Below are 27,176 nucleotides of genomic sequence, written 5' to 3' on the forward strand. Positions count from 1 at the left end.
TGCTGGGGGTAGCATCTTAAAAAGAAGATATATAAACATTACACACACCAAAAATCAAAAGTGGGAAATGGTTGGTTGAGTTGTTAGGCGATTTTGACGAAGTACTTAAGTCATTGATTTCTTTGAAAGAGGAAAGATCGATAAACTGAAGACATTTTCAACATGGAGGAATCGGTAAGTAACTAATGGTACCCAGTTTTGTAGATGACAAGTTATTTTGTTTAATTATTGGGTAAAGTGATGTTTGTCATTATTGAGGGCAAGGTATGCGGAGGACGGCACCGTGGCCGCAGAGGTATGAAAATTACAGCGTTGTTGTCGTGTGCTGAAAAGTAGTGTGCAGGATCCGTAGTTTAATGAAGATCTGTCCCTATTTCCTGGATAGCACGAGGGCACGGATGTCATAAGGGCTAGAATACACTTGACTGCAGATGGGTACAGTCATAGACTAGATATTAGATAAGTGGATCTTATTACCCACCAAGAAACTTGGGAAGTATAGCGATACCCACGAGTTGAAAGAAGTGTGAAACAATGAATGTTAAAGCTGTAGTGCTTCGTGACGTCTTCCTGTGTAAAAGGTTGGAAGTGTCCAGTAGTATAGATGTGTACTTCGTCGTCGTCGTCGTCGTCGTGTGTGTGTGTGTGTGTCCCTACTTAGAGAGGAGCCCTTTGTATGGACGGACCTACGTTATGTTGTCAGTCTTTATGATCACTGGTGACCGCTTCTTTTGTCCTGTCTGCGTTATATAAGTTAATCTGTCGTACTGTCTATAAAGAAAGTTTAACAAAGGCCCAGTGTGCTGTTATCAACTGGACGTTACCGGTCTACTTTTTATGTAATTAGTCAGTGTTTAGTATAAAGAATACTGTAACCAAAGAGTGAAGCAGGATCGGTGTCACGTCAATATCTGATGATTAGTCGATCATTAAACTCCCCAGAAGGTAACGCATGCATAAATATGTTATTTCCCGGTGAGCGAGTTAGTATCAGGAACAGATAAAAGAGTCTAAAAGGAAAAATCCTTGTGTGGCCTCTTCCTCTTATCCTTCTTTTGGGAACTGATAGAAGAGGGATGGATTTCCACCACCCCACCCCCTTGCCCTCCCCTCTTGCCCTATTTATTCGTCCTGTACGACACGCTGGGGATACATGGGCAGTATTCTTTCTCATCTTTTCCCTGGATATATATATATATATATATATATATATATATATATATATATATATATATATATATATATATATATATATACACGATTATGTACTTTGAGTCCCGGGGGTTACCCCCACCCCAGTGGGGTTCCCGCAGCGCTTACAAAACTGGTCACATCCATCGGACAGGAACACAGGTCAAAGGTCAAAGTTTAGTGATGTATATAATATAATAAACTCATGTTTTGGTATCTGCAATATCGGCCACTTTTGCCATTGTATGTTTAAGGTTGACTTATATAAAGAACATGAGAATTTGGATAAAATGAAAATTTTGAAGAAATAGCTTAGTTTACATGCCTGTATACATAGACCATGAACTAAGCTTACATCTTGCAACCTCATATTTTTTGTTTGTTTGGCGGGAGGGGTTTCCATAGTGCTCAGGATGTTAGCCACGTCCAACGACTGGGCGCACGGTTGTTGGTGCGTGTTTGGGGTTGGGTTAGTGTAGGGTAGGGTCCTAACGGTTTTCAGTGGGTAAGTTGAATCTTGGCCATAAGGTTCCTGTGATGTGATGGTTCGATGGGTTGTAATGATGAAAGATGTTTAAGTCTGACTGGTTTTACTTAATACAGTTCGTTCGTTAACGTCATAATTCAGTAAACAATTGTTTCTCTTCGAAATACTGTAACTTGGGAGGTGACTCCGACTGCCAGTTATTATTATTATTATTATTATTATTATTATTATTATTATTATTATTATTATTATTTAGTATTATTAGAATTAGAATTACTAAGTAAAGATAGTGATGAACAGAAGTGTTGGGAAAGCATAAGGGGAAAGGTGGGGAAAAATGGAAGGAAAGAGATGCTGTTTGTGGATCTAGCTTGCAAACAAAAATTGTATTTTAGAATCAGTTTTGAAGGAGCTCTGTCAGGGATTTTTTTTTTTTCTTTTTACTTATACAGAATATTGAAAAAGATAACCGCATTTACTGAAAAGTTCTTCAGCTAGCCATAATATCGTCGTGTTTCAAGATCGAATAGTTTTACATCTGAGCTAGAGAATTACTGATTTTAGTTAACTTTTCTTTGTTGAATTTATAGTGCCGATTTTTGTTGATAGTTCTAAAAGGCATTTTTTTTTTCATAAATTCAAATGACTGATCAGGAGTATGAATCTAACTTGTTAGGGATAGTTTTTTTTTTTCCCTTTAAATCTGTGTGGGGAGGCCCATCAAAATCCAAGATGAACGCTGCTATTAAAAGTGATTTTTTTTTTTTTTTTTACAAATATCCAGGGCTTTGTTCTAAGGCAGCTTTCCCTTATATTTGAACTGATTATGAGTTTGTACCGCTAGTTTTTCCTTGCAATGTTTTCACAAATTTTCTCGATTATGCAAATTGTTCATACTTTTGTACTTAATATCCTGACAGATTTAGAGTTAGGTAAGTGATACAGGCTCACGTGAGCCTATAGTTACCGATGTACCTTATAGAACTAAGATCTCAAGTGGAAATTGGATTGGAATAGTGGCACAGTATTGATATATCTATTCCATGTTTGGACTTGCCATAGAATTGATTTTAATTGGATATACTGAACATTTCAGCATTCAGCTTGAAACTGTGGTCAAAATACCACTTATCGAAAATACAGTTTAAGGTCGTATCTTGCATAGGTGAGAAACTTTAGGGATTGTAATATAGATAGTTTTAAATTTTGTGAAATATTTCATTATAAATGAACTTAGGGAAATTAACTGGTTTTGTTCTTTAGATTTATGCTTCGTAGACTAAAGGGTTTTCATGGCCACTGTGTTGCGTCGTAGCAAGGATCGGATTAGGTTGGCTCGATGGGTGCATGTGGCTATTATGCCTCCTCCACCTGTTACTTGGCTAGCTGGGGTAGCGCTACGGTAAACTGTGCAGTAACGGTTGACGTGTTTTACCTTATCAGTATCAGCGTGATGGTTTTGCGCAGCGTGCATGCCATCCTTATCGTTGCTGTGTCTGGCTATTGCAAGACTCACTGCGCTGTATTTCGATTAAGTGCTTTTCCGATATATTTTTTCTTGGTATTTTGGATCATATTTTTCATTTTGTCTGGTTCGCCGCAGCCTTGACGCTGCGATCGTTTGATACTTCTGAGATGTATACGTTATAGAGGTTCTACGACTTAGTATTGATTGGTTGTGTTGCGCCTGGGGATGTGTTGTGGTTAGTTAGTGCTTTGGCTCTCTTGGCATGGCGGCTAGTATGTGTAAAAGTTTGAGTTCTTGGCAGGTTGGGGAGCTGGCGAAGAATCTCATAACAAGCCGCTAGAGTCAACACCACTAGCTTACCACCAGACAAGGTGTCGCCTGCAAGGCCCACATACATATCTACACCAGCACAGGCAATAACCATTTATATCAAATGACTATCGTACATTGGCAGTCGCCTGTTCCATTTGCTGTACATAGATCGGAACGAGATAGGCAAGACGCTAATGGTTAGAGGTGTTGCATTGTTTGCATTGTCTTGTGGAGGGAAGTCGATGTGTCCAGTTCCTGTATGGTGAGTAGAGGTATGTATCACTGTTGCCTTTCTGGTCCGATGGATGTTGAAGGACATTTCTCAGCATGTTTTGCTTCCTTGATACCCCAGTGTTGGTGATTCATTTCTGGATTAGGCAGTTTCATTTATTTACTTTTGATTCTTCGTTTTGTTTGCGTCAATGTATGCCCCTTGAAGGGTGACTTTGTGAAGGTCTGTGTAGATGGGTTCTGATTGTTGGTATTAGATGGTGTCGTGACGTGAAAATGAGGACAGTGTGGGTGTTCTTGAACACCATCTGCCTCGAGTGGCAAGGCGCTCAACTTGAGGGCCAGAACCAGCATCAATGATGATTTTTTCCTCCACTGTCATGGTGTCACACGTTGCTTGAAGTTTAAGATGACCATTACCCTGGTATGTTGTGCAAGATTTATTTTAGGCCAGGCTTTGCCTCACATTTGCTACCAGTCAGTTGGTCGCATGGTATTGCATGTGAACTGTGTTTGTTCTTAGATTCTTGTGCAGCGTTTGAAAGTTTATTACTTCGATTTTGTGTGATTGATATTTGTGGATAGTCGCTTTTCATCTTTTCCACCATACTGTTTCTAACGTTCCATTCTGTAGTCTTAGGCTTTGTGTCGTCTGCTTTTGTTTACATTCATGTTTTGAAGGCTTTGTGTCGTCTGCTTTTGTTTACATTCATGTTTTGAACTAGTGCGGATAATGTAACTTTTTTTTCACCCTTCCATTAATAGGAAGCCTGTTCTTTGTCAGTGAAATCCACTTCGATGCAATAGGGAGAGAACCATAAGTGATATTGGTATACCTTGTCAGTGAAATATGTTTCCTACAAACTCAGTGTAGCGGGCCGGGCCGTGTGTAGACATTTCGTTGACTCTTCCGACCGTCAGCACGTGTAGTACTACATTTATGTGACAATAGTCTTGTTAGTTGTAGTAGTGATTGAATATGATAATGATGATAGGTAGTCTTTCGGACGTGCTTCCTTACCTTTCTCATCTAGCAAGTTAGTTGCAGGAATCAAGCCTCGAGAAAAAACTTTCTTCTTGTTTAGTGTTCCTGGTTTTGGGTAATAATACAAGAGGGAAGGATGTCCCGCTCTTCGATTTCTAGGCCGCCTTCTTGGACTTACAGATGCCTAGATACCTATTATTATTTTTTTTATTATCTCCAGGGATAAGTAGGGGTTAAAACGATTCAAGTAATTTGATAATGATAAGTTGCTAGACGCACGACTAAATTGTATACACCGTTACTAATAGCTCATCCATTTCCTTCACAGGTAGAAATTTCTTAATGCAGAGCTGATGTACATTCGGGAGAACATTAGTTTATATCATATATGCTATAAAAAAAGGTAGATCTGTCTCTTTTGCCGGTAGGTACGCCGAGGAAGTTGTCATACGCACGATACTCAAAATTCGTAGTTATCAGTAATTCGCAACACAACTAGGATTTGATGTTGGAGCGTCTGCTCAGTGTCAATCGAGTTTAGAAATCAATGGCCGGCTGGTGTGCGGCCACCATTCCACCGCAGGAGGTAGGAGACGAGGCCTAACCTGCTGGTAATGGTTATGTAGAAAGCGAGTTTATTGAGTTAACTCTTGTCAAAGGCAGGAATTGCAAAAAAAGAAAAAAAAATATCCTAAACAGTTCAGTGGGGCTATAAAAAGGTCTGTTTTTCTGTTAGACGGTCTTTACACAACTGTTAAGGTGGAAGTTGATTTTCTGTCAGTTGTCGATGGAGACAGTGGTCTGTACGATTGTTTTTTTTTTTTTTTTTTTTTTTTTTTTTTTTTTTTTTAGCGAGTTTGTCTTTCCATCGATGGTGGGTTTACTACTGTATTATAGAGATTTACCACGTACACGTACGTAGGTGATCCATATGACATTTGCCTGCAAGGAAAATAGTTTGTTCAATTAAGGTTCCCTTCACCAATAGTGCTCGCCAGGCGTAAAACAGACCTCAATTGGAGTTTCTCTTCAGAGAGTTCGGGCTGCTACATTACTTAACCTTAACCTGTCCTGTAGCTCCATGATCTTCAATCCACGTTCTGAATATCCCCATTGTTTACTTTCACGGTTTCTTTTTCCAAAAGGGTATCAGTCCTTAGTGTCCCCGCGCAGGATGACCTGCCATTATCCAGGGAGCTCTTATGTCCTTCGTATTGTGTTATTAAATGAAGCGTTGCCGAGACCTTCCAAGGCCATCCTCTCTCTCTCTCTCTCTCTCTCTCTCTCTCTCTCTCTCTCTCTCTCTCTCTCTCTCTCTCCTCATGAAATTGATGTTTTTTTCTCTAAATCTTTCCCTGTTGCTGCAGGAGGGGCAGCGCTCCGGACGTGAACAGTGATAAAGTAGGACTCTCGTCTACATCCCCCCCTTCTCACCACCACCACAAGGCTTTCAGCGTCTCCGGCCGCTTTCTATGGGTCACCCCCCCCCCCCTCCACCATAGGCCACCGTTACCCCGAGCAACGCAACCAGCGATCTTTAGGCCTGTTACAATCAGTCTTCTCCCCAGCCGTCCTCACCCCACATACGGCCGTAACCCCGAGCAACGTAACCAGCCGTCTCCTCAACTCCTCTCCCCGCTAAGTCCATGACCTCGACGCCATCACTGTGTGCCTCCGTTTCGTAGCCTTTTCATTCTCTCTCTCTCTCTCTCTCTCTCTCTCTCTCTCTCTCTCTCTCTCTCTCTCTCTCTCTCTCTCTCTCTCTCTCTCTCTCTCTCTCTCTGCCACTGACATGAGCGTTCATACTGCTCCTGTGTCGCGCTCTCCCTGGCCTGTCCGACCTCAGCACAGTAGTCCATGACCCGAGGTCGTCCCCTCCGCCCCCCTTAACAATCACATCCCGGCCCGATGCAAGTTCCACCTAACTGTTTCAACGTCGGATCTTGAAGAATTACTTTCTGGTGTTGTAAGTATAAAGTTCCATATCCGATAAATTGGAACTCAAAAGGCTCGTGTGTTGGGATTATATAGTCATTTTTTTTCTCCCTCTCTCTGTATCTCCAGAAGTGGACAGGATATGGGAGGAACTCCCTTCCTCCGCATCTATAGTTCGGTGGTAAATTCTGCTATCGTGGGGGGAAGGGGTTAGAGTAATGGTTCCTCCTTCCAGCTGGTGGCGGTGGTGAAGATACCACATGATGCCTTACTGTCCACCAGGGGATGGAGTTTACGTTGGGAGAGCGTAGTGGGTGGAGCAGCAGCGACGTGAGGGGAGGGAGGGAGCTGTTGGGTGCAAGCTGAGGTGTGTGTGTGTGTGTGTGTGTGTGACGCGGATCTGGCTAGCCTGCACCAGGCAGGTGGGGTCGGGGGAATAGCTCCGCCTTATTTCCCTCCAGGCCTCTTGTGACCCAACAAGGGAAGCCGGAAACCGAGTCGTCAGAGAGCATGGGGTGCACCATGGATTTGCCGGGGTTACCGGCACAAATTCATATTGGCGCAGCCAGGCCCACCCACCCGCTTGCCTGGTAAGGTAGGCTTCGTGTGCACCATGAGAGGTTGGTGATTCTTCACCAAGAGGGACATGCCTCATGCATCTAGAGACAGGCGATCCTTCAAGCAAGGGGATGTGTGTTTAGGAGAGAGAGAGAGAGAGAGAGAGAGAGAGAGAGAGAGAGAGAGAGAGAGAGAGAGAGAGATTGTACGTAAACATACTTTAGAAAAAGGAAATAGTCTTAGAGTGTTGAAACATATGTTGTAGGTTTTTCGCCGTGAGTGGGTGGTTTTTGTATATGTATCTTTGGTGTTTTATTTATGTGTACACCCCAGCACCCCTCGGCAAGCTGGGTGTGTGTGTGTAGTGATGTGGGAGATTAACTGAGGTAAGCTGGGCTGTTCGTTGTGTTTGTTGTTAAATGATAGGGTTTTCAGGTTTCGTGGAACCACGTATACCCCATGTTTGTGCTCAAGTCTCAGGATCTTCATTGTGTCTTCAGGTTATTTTCATCAACAACGAATACCAATAACGAACGTCTGCAGCCAACACATACAGCGAACACCTGAGCGTTATCTTTTTGGTCCCCCTCTGCAACATAAACACGCGTGATTTGGAGGTCGCATATCTGGGAATGGGAACTTATTTAGGGAGGATCATTTTCTCCGTCAGATTACCCAAGCTTGTCATGGCTGCTTGTGCCACGCTCTCGCTTATATATATATATATATATATATATATATATATATATATATATATATATATATATATATCCCTGGGGATAGGGGATTAAGAATACTTCCCACGTATTCCCTGCGTGTCGTAGAAGGCGACTAAAAGGGGAGGGAGCGGGGGGCTGGAAATCCTCCCCTCTTGCTTTTTTTTTTTTTTATTATTTTCCAAAAGAAGGAACAGAGGGGGCCAGGTGAGGATATTCCAAAAAAGGCCCAGTCCTCTGTTCTTAACGCTACCTCGCTAACGCGGGAAATGGCGAATAGTTTAAAAGAAAAAAAGGAAGAATATATATATATATATATATATATATATATATATATATATATATATATATATATATATATTGTTACGAATTCAACACTTATTCAGGCAAGGTCGCAAGTAACATATGTTACAAATACTACTGTTCCTTGTCTTGCAAGGACGTTATAGATTTGTCAAGTTGCACAACTCAGGATAACACAATAATAAAGTTATGGGATTGAATTAAAGACCAGCATTACACTAAATCTACTTATAATGAAAGAATTCAAGTGTACAAAGATAGGCACATAAATCAAGCATGAAACATTACGTTAACACTGAACATTAGAGTTAACATTGAACATAAGATAACATTTGTACATGACTTAACATTCCAGATAAGATTTCAAGCCAGGAGTTCTCTTTCCTCTATGGCAGTTCTTCGATAACATTACACTAATAATTATAACGGGCTTATAGCACAGCAGGGCTTACAGGCTTACAACACAGCAGGACTTACAGCAGGGGTGGACCACTTACCTCGCTGGGCTAGAAAGAGCGAGACTCAGCGGGTGTCATGGGTATATAAGCGTTCCTTGCTAGCTATACAACTTTACATTTTGATTGGCTATGAGCTTCAGTTACATTCTGATTGGTTGGAGGAACAGTTACACAAACTGCGTAGATCACCCTCCCTCTGGTAAGCCTGCAGCGACATGTCCAGTACGGTGGCGAAATATTCCGCAGCTGATGACAACTTACTCCCCCCCCCCCCCTCCTCGGAGAAGGGTCGGGGTGCTCAAGGACAAATGACCATCTGGTTTCAAAATAAAATTAAAATTAAAGTATTACGCCTAATGCTTGGTGTGAACTGACGCTCGGAGGACGTCTCAGAGGGAGGCCTTAATCCTCGTCCTGATAAGAAATATCAATACCATATGGACACACACACGTTATATACGGAACATGTGAGCACAAGCATACGTGTTCCGTAACAATATATATATATATAGTTGCCGATTATTTAATGGCTGCTCTGATGTTGCAACTTTGTTTTCCTCCCCCGTCGCAGGGTTTACTCTTCCCAACACCTCGCTTGTAAACTTGCACGTTTTAATTGTTTCCTTGTCGTTGAGTCTGACGTGCTTCCAGTTGTGTATGGTTGGTATGCTGTTGAATGCTACAGCATATTTGGCGTCGTCCATGTAAACTTAGGATACTCATGTTCTCTACTGTGGAAGATGAGAACTGCATTGACAACAGGACTCGCTGCCATGCGGAACCCCCGCGTAAGTAATGATGATTCTAGTGGTGGTGGTGGTGTTGCGCTTATGGTTGCTGGTGTGTTATGGTGGTTGTGGGGAGATTTTAGGTGCATTGTGGTCTACCTGTGGTTTTATGGCGCGCTTAACTGTATCAATTTCAGATCCCGGAGGCTACTCGTCCACAGCATGTTGAAGGCCTCGCTCCTGTCCTTTTGTCTGTAACTCTGCCCTTTACTGCTAGATCTCGAAAGCTCACTTTTTTTTTCGAGATTGCAGACTTGGTGCTTTTGTCGTTTTCCAAATCTTTTCGATTGTCGATGTTAAGGTTCCTGTCTCGTATATACCACTTTCGTCCAAGGATTATTAATCTCTCTTGATGTTTTCTTAGCTACATGATGGTTTGAGCGTAGCCGAGGAGAAAGTATGATGAGCGTAGACTAGTTGAAAATATAGTGAGTAGCCTTGTGTATATTGAGAAGATAGTGAAGGTCTTTGCGTGGCAGTAAACAAATTTACTTCGTGTCACTTTCTCTCCCGAGGTTATTTTTGCAAGCATATCTCATTATATTTGTTGTGCGTATTCTTGCTAAGACACGTTTACCAGGGGACAGTTGAAACGAGTCTGCCCAGGTACGGAACCGTTGTGGTTTTCAGCTACCCAGACGAGGACGTAACCTTTCTTTGTGTGGTCGGAGTTCCCGTTTTCTTCAGGTGTTAATATGAGCACAGTTTTCTGTGTGTTCCTCAGTATCCAGGCCACACCGGGTACCAGAAGTTGGTGATCCTTCCCCAGGAGGGACGTGTTTCATGCACTAGATGTGGGTGAGCCTTCACCAAAGGGGACGTGTTTCATGCACTAGAGGTTGGTAGGCCTTAATCAAAGGGGACATGTCTCATGCACAAGAGGTTAGTGAGCTTTCCCCAAAGGGGACGTGTCTCATGCACCAGAGGTTGGTCCAAAGGGGACGTGTCTCATGCATCAGAGGTTGGTCCAAAGGGGCCGTGTCTCATGCACAAGAGTTTGATGAGCCTTCACCAAAGGGGACGTGTCCCATGCACCAGAGGTTGGTCCAAAGGGGCCGTGTCTCATGCACAAGAGTTTGATGAGCCTTCACCAAAGAGGACGTGTCTCATGCGCCAGAGGTTGGTAAGCCTTCACCAAACGGGGACGTGTCCCATGCACCGTATGGTTTGATTTTTGCCGCTTCTTTATTATGCACCCCTCGTCCATGCTGTGAGCGGTCACAATGGGTCTTTGTACCTGTTATTAATCATCCTTCTCATTGGGGACCGCTTGCTGTGTTCCACAATAGAGTAGCCCGCCGCGCGCATTCTTATTGTGGGAGTTAGTTACTACTATACTGACGCTGCTACTCTCAAGATCTAGCTTCTCTTTGTCATTGTGTTTACATACTCAGTCGTAAAGCTTATTAAAGTAGACTCATCCCTGGTTTGTGACTTTTATTGTGTCGCGTTTTTTTTATTCATTTGTTCATAGTGATATGTTGTACCTTGCCCTGAGTTTTCGTTGTTGTAGGGTTGTGAAACGCACGAGGTAGATTTACATTTGTAACGGTGAATCGACGTGAGTGATGATTGCATGAGAAATGTCGCCATTTATAGATTTACGTACTTTATTTGCCCTGACTCGCTGCTCAGGCAGGAGTCTTGGGTTAAACCATCGTATATACACACCACACATGACCACAGTTCCCAGCGATGGTAAATTGTAATCGAAGCGATGGATAGGACAAGCCCCTCTGCTGACACCTAGATAGCATTATCATTACTGATGATATATGTTCACGTCTCTCATTACGGGAGACCATTTGTTGGTGCTGGGTAAGACAGTATCTGAGGCTCTTTAATTCGAGGGGTTACACCTGTTGCTGTTCTATCACCATAAACTACCGAGACGTGAAGTGAATATCAGTACAAGAGCGCGAACGTTCCCGGCACGCGGTATGGCCATGTTGACGGCTTCTGTACACACACACACACACACACACACACACACTTTTAGGAATTTATGTTTGGGTTATCAAAGACGGAAATCCTTTTAACTAACTTCAGTATACGTTCCCTGGAAGCTTTGTGAGTAGGATGTTGATGACGTAAGTTTTTTTTTTTACTAGAGCACGAACATTTCCGCTGCAGTGCCACGTTGACAGTTTACATATATACGGGAAACGGTTTGTGTAGAATACGTATGACGGAAGTCGGCGGGATGGGGAGAGGAAGTGCCCAGTAATTGGGGAGAGATCAAGGGTGGGGCGGGGGGCAAGGTTATCAAGGAAGGTGGGTGCCTAGCCGTTTTGAATCTCTCTCTCTCTCTCTCTCTCTCTCTCTCTCTCTCTCTCTCTCTCTCTCTCTCTCTCTCTCTCTCTCTCTCTCTCTGTTTAGCGTTAAGGAGGTAGGTTGATGAGAGAATGGTGTGGTCCATGTTTGCAAGGTGCGAGCTTAAGTAAGATAACACCACTAGCTTGGTCTCTCTCACACTCGGAGAGTAGGGGAGGCATGTGATGTGTGGCGTTAATGGTATGGCTGACGGTGTTGTACCGATGCTGTGTGTCAAGATAACCATAAATGCTTTTGATTTAACCTGGTGCCCGACTGCATTATCCCCAGAGAGGTATTGATGGCTAGGCTTGTGACCTAATCACTGAAGTAATGGGATTCAGCTTGGGGAATTATTAAAAGGGGAAATGATCATAGCAGGATTTTCATTCACAGAGTCGCTGTCTAACCTTCCCGATCTTTGCTGAGTTAAGTCACCGGGCGTTATACGTCCGGACTTCATGAAAGACCACTTGGCCTTCTTGTATAAGACGTGTCATTGACGTAGGAATCCATGTCGGTGATGTGTTATCTGTTGGAACAAAACCGATGGTTTACGTAGATAAAAAAGAAAGAAAATCTCTTGTGGAAAGGAATAGTAGAGCTTCTAAGAGCTGTGTGTTACTAGGTGGATGGTGTGGTGGGCCCACAGACGTGTTCAGTCCAGCTCGAGTGTCTGGCAGCGTGCCATCGTATCGTGTGGTCATGTAGAAGTCAGCACCAGTTCGCCCGCCAATCGACTCGTTGTGTCGTCACTGTAGACGTCAGCACCGGGCCGCGTTCCATCGTCTCGTGTCGTCTCCATTATGAGCGTGCAGCGACAATCTTATGTTTGCTATATTCTCGATGTTTTGACCGCTCCATTGATCGATGTGTTACTGTCATAGCTCTATTGATCATATCTCTTATTCTGAACCTAGACAGTTATGTTGCCTCCTTGAATATAGCTGAAGCTCAAGTATTTTCTTTTAGATGTTCTCTTCCACGGGACACGGCATCCTACATTGTTAATCATCCTCCTCGCAGCCTGTTCCTAATTGCCATCCTTTTCTGTACGCTATTATCCTTCCGGCTATTCTGTCCATGTGTGGGATATCCGACTCCTGTGTATATTTCGTCAGACTTGTTAAAAAAAATCGTGCTATTTCATCCGAAAATATTCTCTTTCTAGTCGCTCCCCACAACATTTCCTGGGGATAATGTTCTCTAAATGGTCTCTATGTTTAGTGACACGGAAGCCAGTCTTGTTCCTCCTACATCCACTGCTGTAATGTAGACGTCAGGAACAGTCCGCTCTCGTAATGTAGACGTCAGGAACAGCCCGCTCTCGTAATGTTGACATCAGGAACAGCCCGCTCTCGTAATGCTGACGTCAGGAGCAGAGGCCGCGTACCAGTTTTGTATCGGTATTCAGACGTCAGCGCTCGGCCAAGTTTCATCGTCTGTCGTCGCCGTGTCAGTCCTCCTGTATTTCTATTGTCGTGTAGACGTCAGCCTCAGACGTTTTGTCGTCTCTCGTCGTCATATAGACGTGAGCGTCAAGCCAAATGACACCATCTCTTGTCGTCATGTAGACGTCAGCACCAGGCCACTTGCCAGTCTTGTGTCGTCATGTGGGAGTTCTCATTCACCGTGTGTATGGATGACGTTACCTTCAAGCTTTCCGTCATGCCTCCGTCCGTGGTCGCTGCATCAGAATAGCTTCGTTACAGTGTGTGATTACTCTTCATTCGTGAGGCAAAGCGTTCCTTCATTCAGGGGAAGGGCGATAATCTCTCCTCGTCATCCGCTGATAGGTCTCTCTCTGGTCTTTAGCTAAGGACATCGTTAACAACTTCAGTCGTTCCACCTTTCATTCAACATTTCCGTTCTGATGGTACTATGACTATATCTCCCATAGAGAGAGCAACTGTCTTTGGTTCCCGTTTCTAACTCTAGCTTGGATGACTCTTTAACATTCCTTCACCCCCTGATGCTCCTCTTACTAACCCTGTGCCCCATCACATAATTTCTTTTAAGAAGTGTCCGGAAAGCGCTTCTCTCTTCGGACACAACCAAGGCTTATGGTCCTGATGGCCCCCGTCCCCGTGTACTTAAAGACTCTAACCTGCAAACTTGGGCGTGTGCTTGCTTGTCAGTTCCGTTTCTTTTTAAAAAACCAGAACTTTTCCTTCTTGGAAGCATGTGTTGGTACAAAAATCCCTTCCTTAAGAAGGGTGACCTTTCTTACCCCTGTAGCTGTCGTCTTGTCGTTTTGACATTTACCATTAACAGTTTTTGAATCTCCCTTCAACTCCCTTACTCTCGGACGTCTTGAATCTCGCAGCCTTCTCTGCGATCACCAGTATGACTTCCGTAAGGCGAGATCCACTGGTGATTTTCTTTATGTTATAATGTTTAGCCATCAATCCTGAAAGATTTTGCAGAATGGTATGTAGCTCCTCTTGCATATCCAAAGCTTTTGGCTTCCTTCCTTCTCTTTGTTCCCTCATATCTTGCTTCCCTTTTAGCCGATCTATCTTATGGTTGTTAATGGATCAGCCTCTCACATTTTCTCCCTCAACAGCGGTCTTACGCTGACGACTCAGCATTGCATTCTTCCTCATCCTTCAATTCTCTTCCTCTCACTCGATCTGCATCTCGTCTCAACACAACTTGCTCAGCAAACTCTGACTTCGACAAGAGAAATCAGTGAGGTAAACGAAATCTGGTTAAGATTGATGCCTCCAAGACCCAGTTTCTATCCATCTCTTTATCGAAATTTCCCCAAACCTTTCCTCATAACTTCAACGGTTCTGTATTTCCACCTATTGACTCACTGAACGTACTTGGCATTACTGTAACATCCACCCTGCCTTGGAAACCTCACATTACGGAAATAGCTGAGTCTGACTCTTAAGAAACTTTAGAGTCCTTTTAGATGTCGAAGTTTCCGTCCTTTCGAACAGTTGCTCCGTTTATTGAGGATTAATCCGTCCTTGTATAGGGTACTGTTCTCACATGTAGGGTGGTTCTAGCTCTGCATCCTTAATTGAGTCGAAAGTGGTCTCACTTGTAAACTTTTCCAGGCTAACTTTAACTTGCCCTACGCCACAGCGTTGCTCTCTTTCCCTCTTCTATAGATATTATTTTGGTTTTTGGTCCCGAGAGCTGTCTGCTTGTGTGCCCCTACCGCAAGTTAGACCAGGCAGTACTCGGCAAGCTGCAGCATCACGTGACTACTAGTTCCAAAGCTTCGAAGGGTTAGGAAAAGAAACAGTTATCAAAACTGTAGTACTATCACCATTAGATTCATCCTACTCGCACGGTCACGCATTGTTGATAACTATTTGCAGTATTTCTCAGGGACCTTTGCGTGGGAGGTGGGATCGCCATATATATATATATATATATATATATATATATATATATATATATATATATATATATATATATATATATATATATATATTTTTTTCTTCTTTCATACTATTCGCCATTTCCCGCATTAGCGAGGTAGCGTTAAGAACAGAGGACTTGGCCTTTGAGGGAATATCCTCATCTGGCCCCCTTCTCTGTATTTCATGTTTAAGCTGCATACTGTTATTATTTAAGTTATCAGTATATGTGTCTGAGGCAGCGTGTTTTGTTCTTTGCAGATGATGGCGGACGTCGACCCAGAAACGCTTCTGGAGTGGCTGCAGATGGGCCAGGGCGAGGAGCGCGACATGCAGCTGATCGCCCTGGAGCAGCTCTGCATGCTGCTCCTCATGTCCGACAACGTCGACAGGTGCTTCGAAAGGTGAGTCAAATCCCCATCATGCGTCACTGGGTCATCTTCCGACCTCCGCCTCTCCATCCAGTGTTTTACCTCCTGTGTTTTGCGTTGGTAGCTCTGCAGGAAGTAGTTATGTAGTGATATGAGAGTGTCTGTACATAACGTCATTGTCCAGGTTATACATGCATTTCCGTAGCTCAGGTGGGAGTTGTTGTTGGGAGCTGGACTGAGAGATGTGAAAGTATTGTATTCAATATAGCAAGAACTTTGTGTCGGCTCCTGCGGGGAGCGTTTCCGAGAGCTCCATTTTCTTCGAAAACTCGACAAGAGTGCTACAATAGGGGAAGCACAATGAGAATGTTGTGTGGAAGCACCCACGTCCCAATATTGTTTGGCGGGTATGAACGAACCCCCACAGATGAAAATGTAAGGGACGAAACGGAAGACAGATGTAAATGTAGATTTTGTACGATTAACGAGACACACGAGTAGGCTTGTGGGCTGCGGCCTCAGAGAGCCTGGTTGATCAGAGGAGGAGTGGAGAAGCTTCGTTGTCGGCAGTGCTTATGTACGAGTGTACACAAGAGGAAAGGATGGTTCGTACAGCCTTGGGCCTCCCTTGTTAGGGGGGAGACTTGACGGGAAAGGGAAGCTCAGCTGGAGCGGAGGGTAAGGTGCACAAAGGAGTTCAGACAGCAACAGACCACTGGGTCCTTTCTTTTCTCGAGGCTTTTTCTGATGGTGAAGAGATCAGGAAGTAAGGAGTTAGTATAGTACGATAACTTAAAGAGAATTACTAGCGAACTTCGCATGTAATTTAGGAGGCGCATCCGGTGTCAGTCGTGGACTTGATGCCATTTAGCAAGTCTCTTCTCAATCGTGTTTATGGTGATGCTTTCAGCTGCTCAGATTGGTAAATTGCTTTACGTGTTAACATTCCTACTGGGGGAAAAGAAATAGTTCTTTGTCCTTTTGGAAGTATGACGGATGCCCACTAGTTTGTATCCATTACTGCGAGTGGACGACAAATCTTGCCTCAACAGGCTGCTTAGATCGAGGTTATTATTAAAGCTTTTGGTAACTTTGAAAACCTGTATCGAAAAATCACCTCTTAACCTTATCTTTCCCATGCTGGATAGGTTCAAGTGTTAGTGGTGTGCATGACTGGATACAGTGAAGTGACTTATCGGTGGAAACCAGTTTGGCAACGTACAATTACCAGTGGATGTTAGGCAATTAGGAGGGAGGAGGAGGAGGAACAACGACACGTGAGTAACGACGTGGCCAGACTATGTTGGCACTGGGCACGGGCTTGTGTGGTGGTATGGTGTGGGAGGTTTGGTTCGCCCTCGGGGTTGGTGGTCGGTATCAACACGGGAGGGAAGAATGCATCTCTCTGCCGCGTTAAAGGCCAGCGTCGCCCTCGGGCAAAGCTGTGGTCACTGGCCACCCAGAGACGAACGCGAGTCATCGTGGAAAAAGAGAAGAAGTTGCTGCTGTGGCTTTCAGAGATATCCCCCATATTACATCCTTACGCAGCCTTGAAGAATGGAACGCGAACGCCTTAGCAGCCGCAGTTCAAGAAACCACGAAGCAAGCCACGCGCTGCACATTTAAACCAATGGGAAAGTTACCTAATGGACAGAACTAAACACCGGACGTTACCGTAGTATACCGACCTTGTGAAGTTGGTGGTTGGTAGGTACCGTGAGTGTGTGTGTGTGAGGACCATGATCCCGGACCTCAGTATATATATACACGGTCAGCTGTACCAGGCAGAGATGGTGTAGTGTCTCGCTCACTCACCCTTGTACTTCTTCGGAAGCACAGCGAGGCAGGAAACACGGTGACCATTCATGGATGAGAGGGAATATTATGTTAGGTTGTAATCATTCGTGGATGAGAGGGAATATTGTGTAGGTACTAATCATTCATGAATGAGAGGGAATATTATGTTAGGTTGTAATCATTCGTGGATGAGAGGGAATATTGTGTAGGTACTAATCATTCATGAATGAGAGGGAATATTATGTTAGGTTGTAATCATTCGTGGATGAGAGGGAATATTGTGTAGGTACCAATCATTCATGGATGAGAGGGAATATGTTAGATTGTAATCATTCGTGGATGAGAGGGAATATTGTGTAGGTACTAATCATTCATGGATGAGAGGGAATATTATGTTAGGTTGTAATCATTCGTGGATGAGAGGGAATATTGTGTAGGTACCAATCATTCATGGATGAGAGGGAATATGTTAGATTGTAATCATTCGTGGATGAGAGGGAATATTGTGTAGGTACTAATCATTCATGGATGAGAGGGAATATTATGTTAGGTTGTAATCATTCGTGGATGAGAGGGAATATTGTGTAGGTACCAATCATTCATGGATGAGAGGGAATATGTTAGATTGTAATCATTCGTGGATGAGAGGGAATATTGTGTAGGTACTAATCATTTATGGATGAGAGGGAATATTATGTTAGGTTGTAATCATTCGTGGATGAGAGGGAATATTGTGTAGGTACCAATCATTCATGGATGAGAGGGAATATTATGTTAGGTTGTAATCATTCGTGGATGAGAGGGAATATTGTGTAGGTACTAATCATTCATGCATGAGAGGGAAAATTATGTGGGTTGTAATCATTCGTAGATGAGAGGGAATATTGTGTAGGTACTAATCATTCATGAATGAGAGGGAATATTATGTGGGTTGTAATCATTCGTGGATGAGAGGGAACATTATGTAGGTAGTAATCATTCGTGGATGAGAGGGAATATTGTGTAGGTAATAATCATCCGTGTATGAGGGGGAATATTATGTAGGTAATTATTCGTGGATGAAGGGCCATTTTGTGTAGGTAATAATCCTTCGTGGATGAGAGGGAATATTGTGTAGGTAGTAATCCCTCGTGGATGAGAGGGAATATTGTGTTGGTAGTAATCCTTCGTGGATGAGAGGGAATATTGTGTAGGTAGTAATAATTCGTGGATGAGGGGAAATATTGTGTAGGTAGTAATCATTCGTGGATGAGGGGAAATATTGTGTAGGTAGTAATCATTCGTGGGGGAGGGGGCATATTATGTAGGTAATAATCATTCATGGATGAGAGGGAATATTGTGTTGGTAATAAAGTTTGTGGTTGGCGAGTAGAGTGATGGGAGCCGGACTCTGGGTGTTTTAATGGGTGGTGGTAGGGATGAAGGCCATGTTGTGGGAGGGGGAAGGGGTGGGGATGGTGGTGGTGGGGGTCTTGGTTTTGAGGGGAGGGGAGGAGGGGGAGGCAAGGCCGACAATATCGGGTTGGGGGCCATGGGATGGGGGTGAGGGGTTGGCGTACAAGTGTAGCCCTTGTGTGCAGCAGTCGTCGTCAAGACAGTGGAGGTCAGCCAGTCTTGCGGACGCACACATATATTTTGGCTATGTTTTTTTTTTTTGGTGTCTTTAATTGTCTGGTTGTTTTCATTTTTCACGCGTGAGGTGCTCCTTGCGAACGTCCTGTTGCGCGGCTCAGGCTATTAGGGCCTTCTGTGGGTGGCTCGTCGGGAAAAATCATGAATGTAGTTTTTTTTTTTTGTGTGTGTGTGTGGTCATTGTTGCCCGTCCGGCCTCCCCCATCACGATCATCTCCCTCCCTTCCTCTACCTGGGGGAGGGGGGGCGTCAGGTGGCTAGACGACCAAGGTCAGTCATCCAGCTGGTTGGGCGACGCGTCCTTCTGTCGTCATAGTAACCCGCCCACACAAACCCACCGGCCCTCCCGCCCTCGCCTTAGAGGATTGCTCTTTCTCACTAGTCTTTGTTCGGGTTATTAGGTTAACGATTTGTACTGTTGTTCAACGGCACGACTTGGCTCGCTTGAACTTAACGTTACGACTTTGGAGTGCAGGAGGGAGGTGGGAGGTCGTCGTCTTTCCCCGGTAGTTCGGTCTGGGGGCTGAATTGTGGCGTTGCTCGTCTGCTTAATCGGGCGGTTGGATGCCTCGTCCCTTACGCCAACGTGACCTCCACATCCTGAGTTTTATTTTTTATTTTTTTGTCCGCTGAGACGGCAAGGGCAATTGAGGCTCCAGACAAAGGCCATCTCATTAACGCCATATATATATATATATATATATATATATATATATATATATATATATATATATATATATATATATATATGTGTGTGTGTGTGTGTGTGTGTGTGATTTCCCCCGCACAGCTGTCACCACGTTTGTCGTTGCCTTGGACAACGGACAGTAATACGTCTCCTTGCACAGCCCAGGCCACTGGGGGGGGGGGGTGACTGTTGGATCGCCAAATAATCGGGTATGAATGACGTGCTCCTCGCTGAGCGGATGATTAACATGTTCGAGTTCTGGCATCCCTGACGGGGAGCTTGAGGGTCAGATGGAAGTGTGGGCGTGAGCATGGGGGGTCCGTGTTATGCTTGGCAGCAGTGCAACCTTCGCCGCTTCCCTGGCTTCCCCGAGCTGTCGTTATTAAAGGACTCGTGAGCTTACGTAATGGTTTATTAGTTCAAGTGTCGGGCGTGTGTTTGTGACAGAGGCCGACCGACCTAGGGAGTAGAGCGGAGCGAGTCGGGTGGATTATTATGCGTCATCTGGCGAACACCTTGAGTTACTCACGTTGTAATCTGAGATAATTAAGTGTAATCATTGGTGGCAGGTGAAACACGGTCGTCCTTTGGGTAAATATACTTGCCATTAAGACAGTTTATGTATACGTATTGGAGACGCATTGACTCGCTGGAAAAAAAATGGATCAATTCGAAATGTTTTTATTTTTGGAGACGTATTGACTCAGGGGGAAAAAAATGATCAGTTCGAAATGCTTTTATGCCGATTCGAAAATACGAACCTGGCGTGTTTCATTCCGTCCAGGGAATCATAAAGCCATGCTCCTGCCTGAACCAGGGCACCGGGTGAGCGCATCCACCCTCAAAGTAGGCGTTTAAAAGTTAAAACCTCCCAGAGGTTTTGGACCTCCTAACTCAGTTTAACTTCCAAGAGTAGGACATCCTCAGGTTAAAACCCTGTGAACAACAAACAGACTGGGCCTGCAGACGCTGGCTTAACCCCGGAGTATAGACCTACATACTAAACATCGCCCGTCGCTGCGTGGTGTGGTTGTGTGTGTGTTGTGCTCGGCGAGCACGCGCTCTCCAGATGAGTTTTCATCTACCCAGCGTTCGTCCTTTACTCCCGAGGACACAAGGACCCAGTTCTTGCTTTAGTTTGACTGTGATTTCCGACGTTGATGTTAGATTACTCACAACACACACATTGTGCCCCTACCCCGGCAGTACCGTTTCTAAAGGCTATCGTTGTCGGTTGTAATTACATCTGGTTTTCAGGGGTTTTGCAGTGTTTTGTTCCGGGAACTCGCTCCGGTGAGGGTCAGTGTGGAGGGAGTTTGTTTACGGCCGTGTGTGCACATGCCTTCCTTCAGTGCATACCTGCATGTATCTGCACAAATTGATATATATATATATTATCCCTGGGGATAGGGGATTAAGAATACTTCCCACGTATTCCCTGCGTGTCGTAGAAGGCGACTAAAAGGGGAGGGAGCGGGGGGCTGGAAATCCTCCCCTCTCTTTTTTTTTTTTAATTTTCCAAAAGAAGGAACAGAGAATTGGGCCAGGTGAGGGTATTCCCTCAAAGGCCCAGTCCTCTGTTCTTAATGCTACCTCGCTAACGCGGGAAATGGCGAATAGTTTAAAACAAAAAAAAAAAAATATATATATATATATATATATATATATATATATATATATATATATATATATATATATAGATAGATAGATAGGTAGGTAGGTAGGTAGGTAGGTAGGAGTCCAGTTCTGGGAATTTGTTGATATACACCAAGAATATCATAGGCCCGAGAACAGAACCGTGCGTCAACTGACTGATGACCACCCATTACAGGTAGTGTCCTCCAACATTCGTCCTTGGCTTCCTTCCACTGGGGTAGTCTGTCCTTGGGAACAGTGTCCCCCCCTTTATTCATGCCTGGAGAACCAGTTTCATTTCCAGTGTGGTACAGTGTCATATAAGCTCTCTGGCGCGCCACGTACAGGTAATAAACACCGTTTTCTTTTTGCCTCGTAGAAATCTTAAGGAATGGTAAACACCCCGATTTTTTTTTCCCTCTCGCTTTTAAGTATGCAGCCGCCAACATTTTAGGCCGTGCAGGTAAGACTCTGTGCTTGATATGCCATCATCGCGTTCAGGTTTAATTGTATCGTTTTCACCTACACAGTTATTCCTGAGTGAAAAACAGCGTGTATAGTAACTCTTAGAGGTTCATTAAATATGTGGGGAGGGAGAATTTTACCCCCTTGAGGTCCCATCTCTGGAACATTCTCAGATATCGTATAGCTTCATATATGTAGTTTGCATTAGGCTGTGTCTTCAGTTATCGTATTCCATTTATCCACCGATCTTATATTAGAAAAAAAAGGACGTTATATCTTTTTAATGAAGTTCCTTGCTCGGTTTCATGTTGTGCTCTCTGGTTGTCCTATCCATACTTCTGGCAAAGAACAGTTTACTTCGTAATTAGTCTTCTTTTAAAAGATTTAAGGGTTGTAATCAGGTCACCCCTCACTAAGGTTGTAATCAGGTCACCCGTAATTCTTTTATCTTTCAAGGTCGGCAAATGTAAGGTTTGTAGCCTTACCCTGTAACTCCGCTCGCTTGATTGTGGTACCATCTCTGTTGCTTTCCTCTGGAGACACCTTCTCTGCTCGCTCTTTGCGGTCAAACATGAGAAGCATATTCTAGACTTGACCTTATGTAGTAGAAATGAACAGCCTTTTAGATGCTTCGTTATCCATATACTTGAAAGCCATTGTGATATTTATCATCAGACCATTTGTCTCCTTAACTGTTCTCATATTGTGGGACTCTTGGCAACAGGAACTTCTCACACACAGGTTCCTGCAGCTTACGCCTGTTTACATGGTATTTAATGTGTGAGTGTGTGTGTGTGAGTGGGTGGGTTGGAGGGAGGGTGGCGAATTGAAGACCAAGGAATGTATGGGCGACAGCCGCAGCAGTGGCGTCATCATCAACCCAGAAGGTCACCAGTGAATAGTTGATGTTCCGTTGCCACACGTGGGCCCCAGCCTGGCCAGGCGTTGGTGTGCCGCTGCCACCTGTGATCCTCCAGTCCTTGTTGCACCACCCCCTTCCCTCCCTCGTCAGCACAGAACGCGTCTTAGGTTGCACTCCCCCGTTATCACCAGCTAGTGCGAGAACCTCTGTCGGTGATAACACCTCCGGGTCGGATGCCTGCCCGCCGCACGCGAGTAACCGTCAGCTGAGAGGGCCTTCAGGAAGCCTCGAGACACGTCACATAACGTTGCTTATTTAAGACTGGGGGTGGTGGGAGGTGTCCTTGTGTTTGTTCATACCTCCGGGAACACGTGTCCACATCCAAGCTGGCTGATCAATAGCAAGGTGGAGGAGAGTGGGATAGTCTGGTGGGTCTAACTCTCTCTCTCTCTCTCTCTCTCTCTCTCTCTCTCTCTCTCTCTCTCTCTCTCTCTCCCTGGGTAAGCTTCCGTTACCTGGCTATACAACGGTTAACACGTTAAATGAGAGTTTTTATTCCCGGGTATTAACAGTTAACTCTCTTGGGAAGAGATGAATCACGCAGCGTCAAGGGGAAAATAAGCTGATACTGAAGCTTTTGTTTGTACCAGCTGCAGCTGCTGCTGGGGCTCGAGGGGTGAATGTCTGGGCAGTGTGTGTGTGTGTGTGATGAGGACATGCACGGGAATAGTATTAGGTGTTTAGGTGAGCGAAGTGGAGGTGAAATACATGAACATGAGGATGCAAAGACTGAAATCCTTCCAGAAGGTGGTGGATGTTGTTTTTAGGCATTAGGCTGCGAACGACGACTGAATAGTGTTTGATCCATTGTAGAGGTGTCAGAACCTATTATAAAGAATTTTACCAGTGAATTACCTACTGCCTGTCGTAACTGGGAGAGAGAATTAGGCCCTTCCTTACGTCCCCCCACCATCACCGAAGCAGTAACGCTGATGTTAGACTGGACAACATAAGAATGCTAATGGGTTAAGAGGGGCGTCTGTGTCCTGAGCAGCGGTGTGGATAACATGACTGATACAGGCGAGCCAAAAGAAGAGAAGGGGGGGGGGGTGGCCATAAATCAGCGATGGAAATCAGAGGGCAACGCCGTGTGTTGTACAGCGAGGAGGGAGGGAGTAAGGCGTGGGAATACACAACAGGGAAGTGTGTTTACACCTGCGCACCGGGAGGCGTGTAGGTGCCGTCCTTTGGTAGTGTGCCAGGTTGGTTGATGTGGTTCATCGTCCGGGCGACAGTGTACCCCCCAGACTTCCAGGATGATATCCCTCGACGCCCTCTTGTCGGAGGGAATGTTCATCATCATCAAAGGGAAGATAGTGCTGTCATGGACGTAGACTGTTGAGGCCTACCTGGTGGTGTAGACCCTGGCAGACAACGCCTTCAGGAGAACACCATCATCCACACTATAGCCAGAAAGAAATGACCCCCTCACTGCCCAGGGCAAGAGGCCGGGGGACCTGGACGCTAACATAGTTCCACTACAAAATAGATTACCGGAAAACCTTTTAGGAAACTCCCGACCAACGTGACAGGAGGAAATGTTAGTCCCTTCACATTGGTCGACGTACAAAGACTTGAACTGTGCGCAGACGAACAATGATTTTTTTCCTTTCATTAAGTGGTTGATTGACTTGAGGCTGGATATTGTTGAGACAGTCGCCAGTGGAACACGTATTAAAGGTTACCTGGGCAGTGTGAAGTGAGAGGAAGGTCAGTGTGTGTGTGTGTTGGAGCAACTTTTGTAGTCACGAGTGCAGTAGCTGGGACTTCAAGAGTGTAACTGTGAGGTGCGAGTGTCATTGTTTTTCTTCCCATAATGCTGGGTTAGACGCTAATTCTCTCACGAAGAGAATACCGTTGTGTACTGACATCAACCTACAAGACAGGCGGAGCTGGAGATTCAGAAAGTGTTCAGGGATCATTCACGGTATTGACTTGGTCAAGGAGGTGTGGATTGCTGGAAGCGGCTGAAATCGCTGTGGCTTTACTCCTCCCGTGGAAGGCAGGCGGTGTGAGGTGTATATGCAAAATCCTAGAAGACATGGCGGCCGGTCTTACACTCGGAAGGTGTCTCCCTGGCACGTTAGGATGGAAGACCTGCCTGATGATGTCCAAAGGTGCGATCAACACAAAAATAGAGAAACACCTCAAACATCCGGTGCTCGAGGCTCTTCCAGCACGTTTACCTGCAATCATGAGAACCACCCGTGGAACGCACAGTGAAGTTTCAAGAGTGCCCCAGGACAAATATTTACGAAGTATACCAGAGCAGCCAGGTTGTGGAGGCTACGCGAGCCCGCAGGCTGAACTTTCAAGAGCTGGGTCGACCAGCAAGCCATCCCTGAGGTGTAGGTGCATCCCTGGCTGTTGGGGGTCAAGAAAACCTCCCGAAGACTCACAGCGGAGCCGAACGGAGGAACGCACAGCACCCAAGTCGTTCATCCCGTCCTTTTGTAAACACGTCAAGAGTCCGAAAGGAAAATTGCCGTCACAAGTTTATGAACTTCCTCCTGCAAAGGGAGGTTTATTGGCCGATTAACAACGGTGAAAGCCGGGTCTTGGAAGTGCAGCTGAAGTTCATTTTTTAATCGAACATGGAGCTGGCCCAGTGAAGTTGAAGTACCATGGATTTGGGACTTGAACTTCCTTGGTTACGATTCCCCGACCATTGGTGGTAGCCTGGCCATTGCATCTAAGGGTCGCATCGTCTTGTCCAGAGGGGTCGTCCCTGTCTTAAAACACATTTATCAGAACACTGCACCAGAGAATGAGTTGTGATAGGTTTAAAGACGACCCCCCCCCCCCCCCCCCCCCCCCCCGCAGGAGGGCGAAGCCGCTCTCACAGGTGTGTGTGTGATGCTGACCGACGCTGTTGACACTCTACAGGTAGACGTACTACATCGTCGTCCAGTGGGTCATTGATGATCACATGGACCTATTCGGGGTAAAGTCTCAGCCCGTCATGAATGGAGGGGAAGTAAAGCGAAAATTGAACACTCTGGTCGAAAACTAACAGCTCTTCATGACGATTGTGTGGGACTGGGAACGAGTGAAGGTACTGCGGGTGTGCCAACTGAGTGCACACGGGAGAGATTCACTCACCAAAATATTCACTCGTGAAAAACTCGTTGGTTATCTTCATTTCAGAATAGTTGTCAGTTGGCTTGGCAGTTGGACATCCATTGATCAGTGGAGAATTTAAGAAGCGCCTGGACACACAAAGTGTACCAGACCCGAGGATACGTAGGCCTCTAGACCGCGGCTTCTAGGAGCCTAAGTTAAAGATCAACGCGATGGTGTGCTCGGAGAGGAACAAGTGAGGGTAGAAGATGCTCCAGGACCGCCGGAGTGACATGGGGGAAGAGGAGGCACTTGACGTGTTAGCTGGTGACGGCAAAATGTTAATCGAAGGTTTGCGGAGTCGGTAGGAAGCGCGGCAGATGCCAGTTTGGAGTGGTTGCTTCTCATCTTGGCATCGTTCTGGCGGAGCCTTGTTTCACGTGACGTATATATATTTTTATGTAGAGAAACTCGAAATGCTGTCTCGTCGGTTCCCAGGTTTTGAGGGATAATGCGAAGGATGGAAGTGTGGGGAAGAACAGGTAAAGGTCTCAGTATGACGACACCCCGGAACTCTGCTGCTCTTAAACTTGCCACTAGCCTTAGCCAGACCCTCCTGCCTCAACTCCCGTCTTCCGATGGCGGCTTCATCTTCATCACCCATTTCCTGTTCTCATGCCATCCGCCTCCAGCTGGTCTCACCACCTGCCAGCAAGCGCTCCAACCCCTCTGGCCTCTCACCACCTGACAGCAACCTCCAACCTCCCACTAAGAGAGACGAGCACCAGTCATTGGAGTGATAATCGAGGCACACCGTGGTGTGGGTGGGTGTGGACGGTAGGGTAGAACTTCCTCTCACTTGCCTCGTACCACCTGCCAGCAGCACCCGCGTCCTCTTGTGACCTCGTACCACCTGGTAGCAACACCCACGGCCACTTCCCCTTGTGACCTCATGCCACCTACTAGTTGCATCCACTTCCTCTTGTGACGTCACACCTCTTACGTCCACTTGTGACCTAACGTTTGCTGGCAGCACCCACGTCCTCTGGACCTCAAACCATGTGTGAGCACTCACCTCTACATGGGACCTCATTCCACCAACTAGCAGCGCTCACGTCCTCTTGTGACCTCGCACCTCTTACGTCCACTTGTGACCTAACTTCTCCTGCTGGCAGCACCCACGTCCTCTGGACCTCACACCATGTGCAAGCAACACTCACCTCTTCATGAGACCTCATTTCACCAACTAGCAGCACCACCCACGTCCTCTTTTGACCTCACACCATCTGCTAGCTGCACCCACGTCCCTCGTGACCTCTAGTAGCACGCAACTGTGTGTAGCGGTTTAGCATCTGCTCGTAGCACCTACGCTGTTTTGACCTCACGCCGCCTTGTGGCAGCACGCACACATACCTGTCTTAGCACTTCCCCAGCAGCCTCCGTAATGGCTTCACGCCATTTGGTTCGGCATCTACCTCTCTCCC

General features: G+C 45.4%; 1 protein-coding gene across 1 annotated transcript in view; it reads left to right on the forward strand.

Moving 5' to 3' along the window:
• Positions 1-27,176, forward strand: part of Ufd4 (ubiquitin fusion-degradation 4-like) — a 497,787-nt gene that overhangs the window by 29,950 nt on the left and 440,661 nt on the right. Inside the window, exon 2 of the mRNA XM_071676899.1 lies at positions 15,384-15,526. Within this exon, the coding sequence (XP_071533000.1) occupies positions 15,384-15,526 (143 nt within the window). The remainder of the gene's footprint in view (positions 1-15,383; positions 15,527-27,176) is intronic.

The sequence above is a fragment of the Panulirus ornatus genome, chromosome 23 (genome assembly GCF_036320965.1).
Source record: "Panulirus ornatus isolate Po-2019 chromosome 23, ASM3632096v1, whole genome shotgun sequence".
NCBI lineage: Eukaryota > Metazoa > Arthropoda > Malacostraca > Decapoda > Palinuridae > Panulirus > Panulirus ornatus.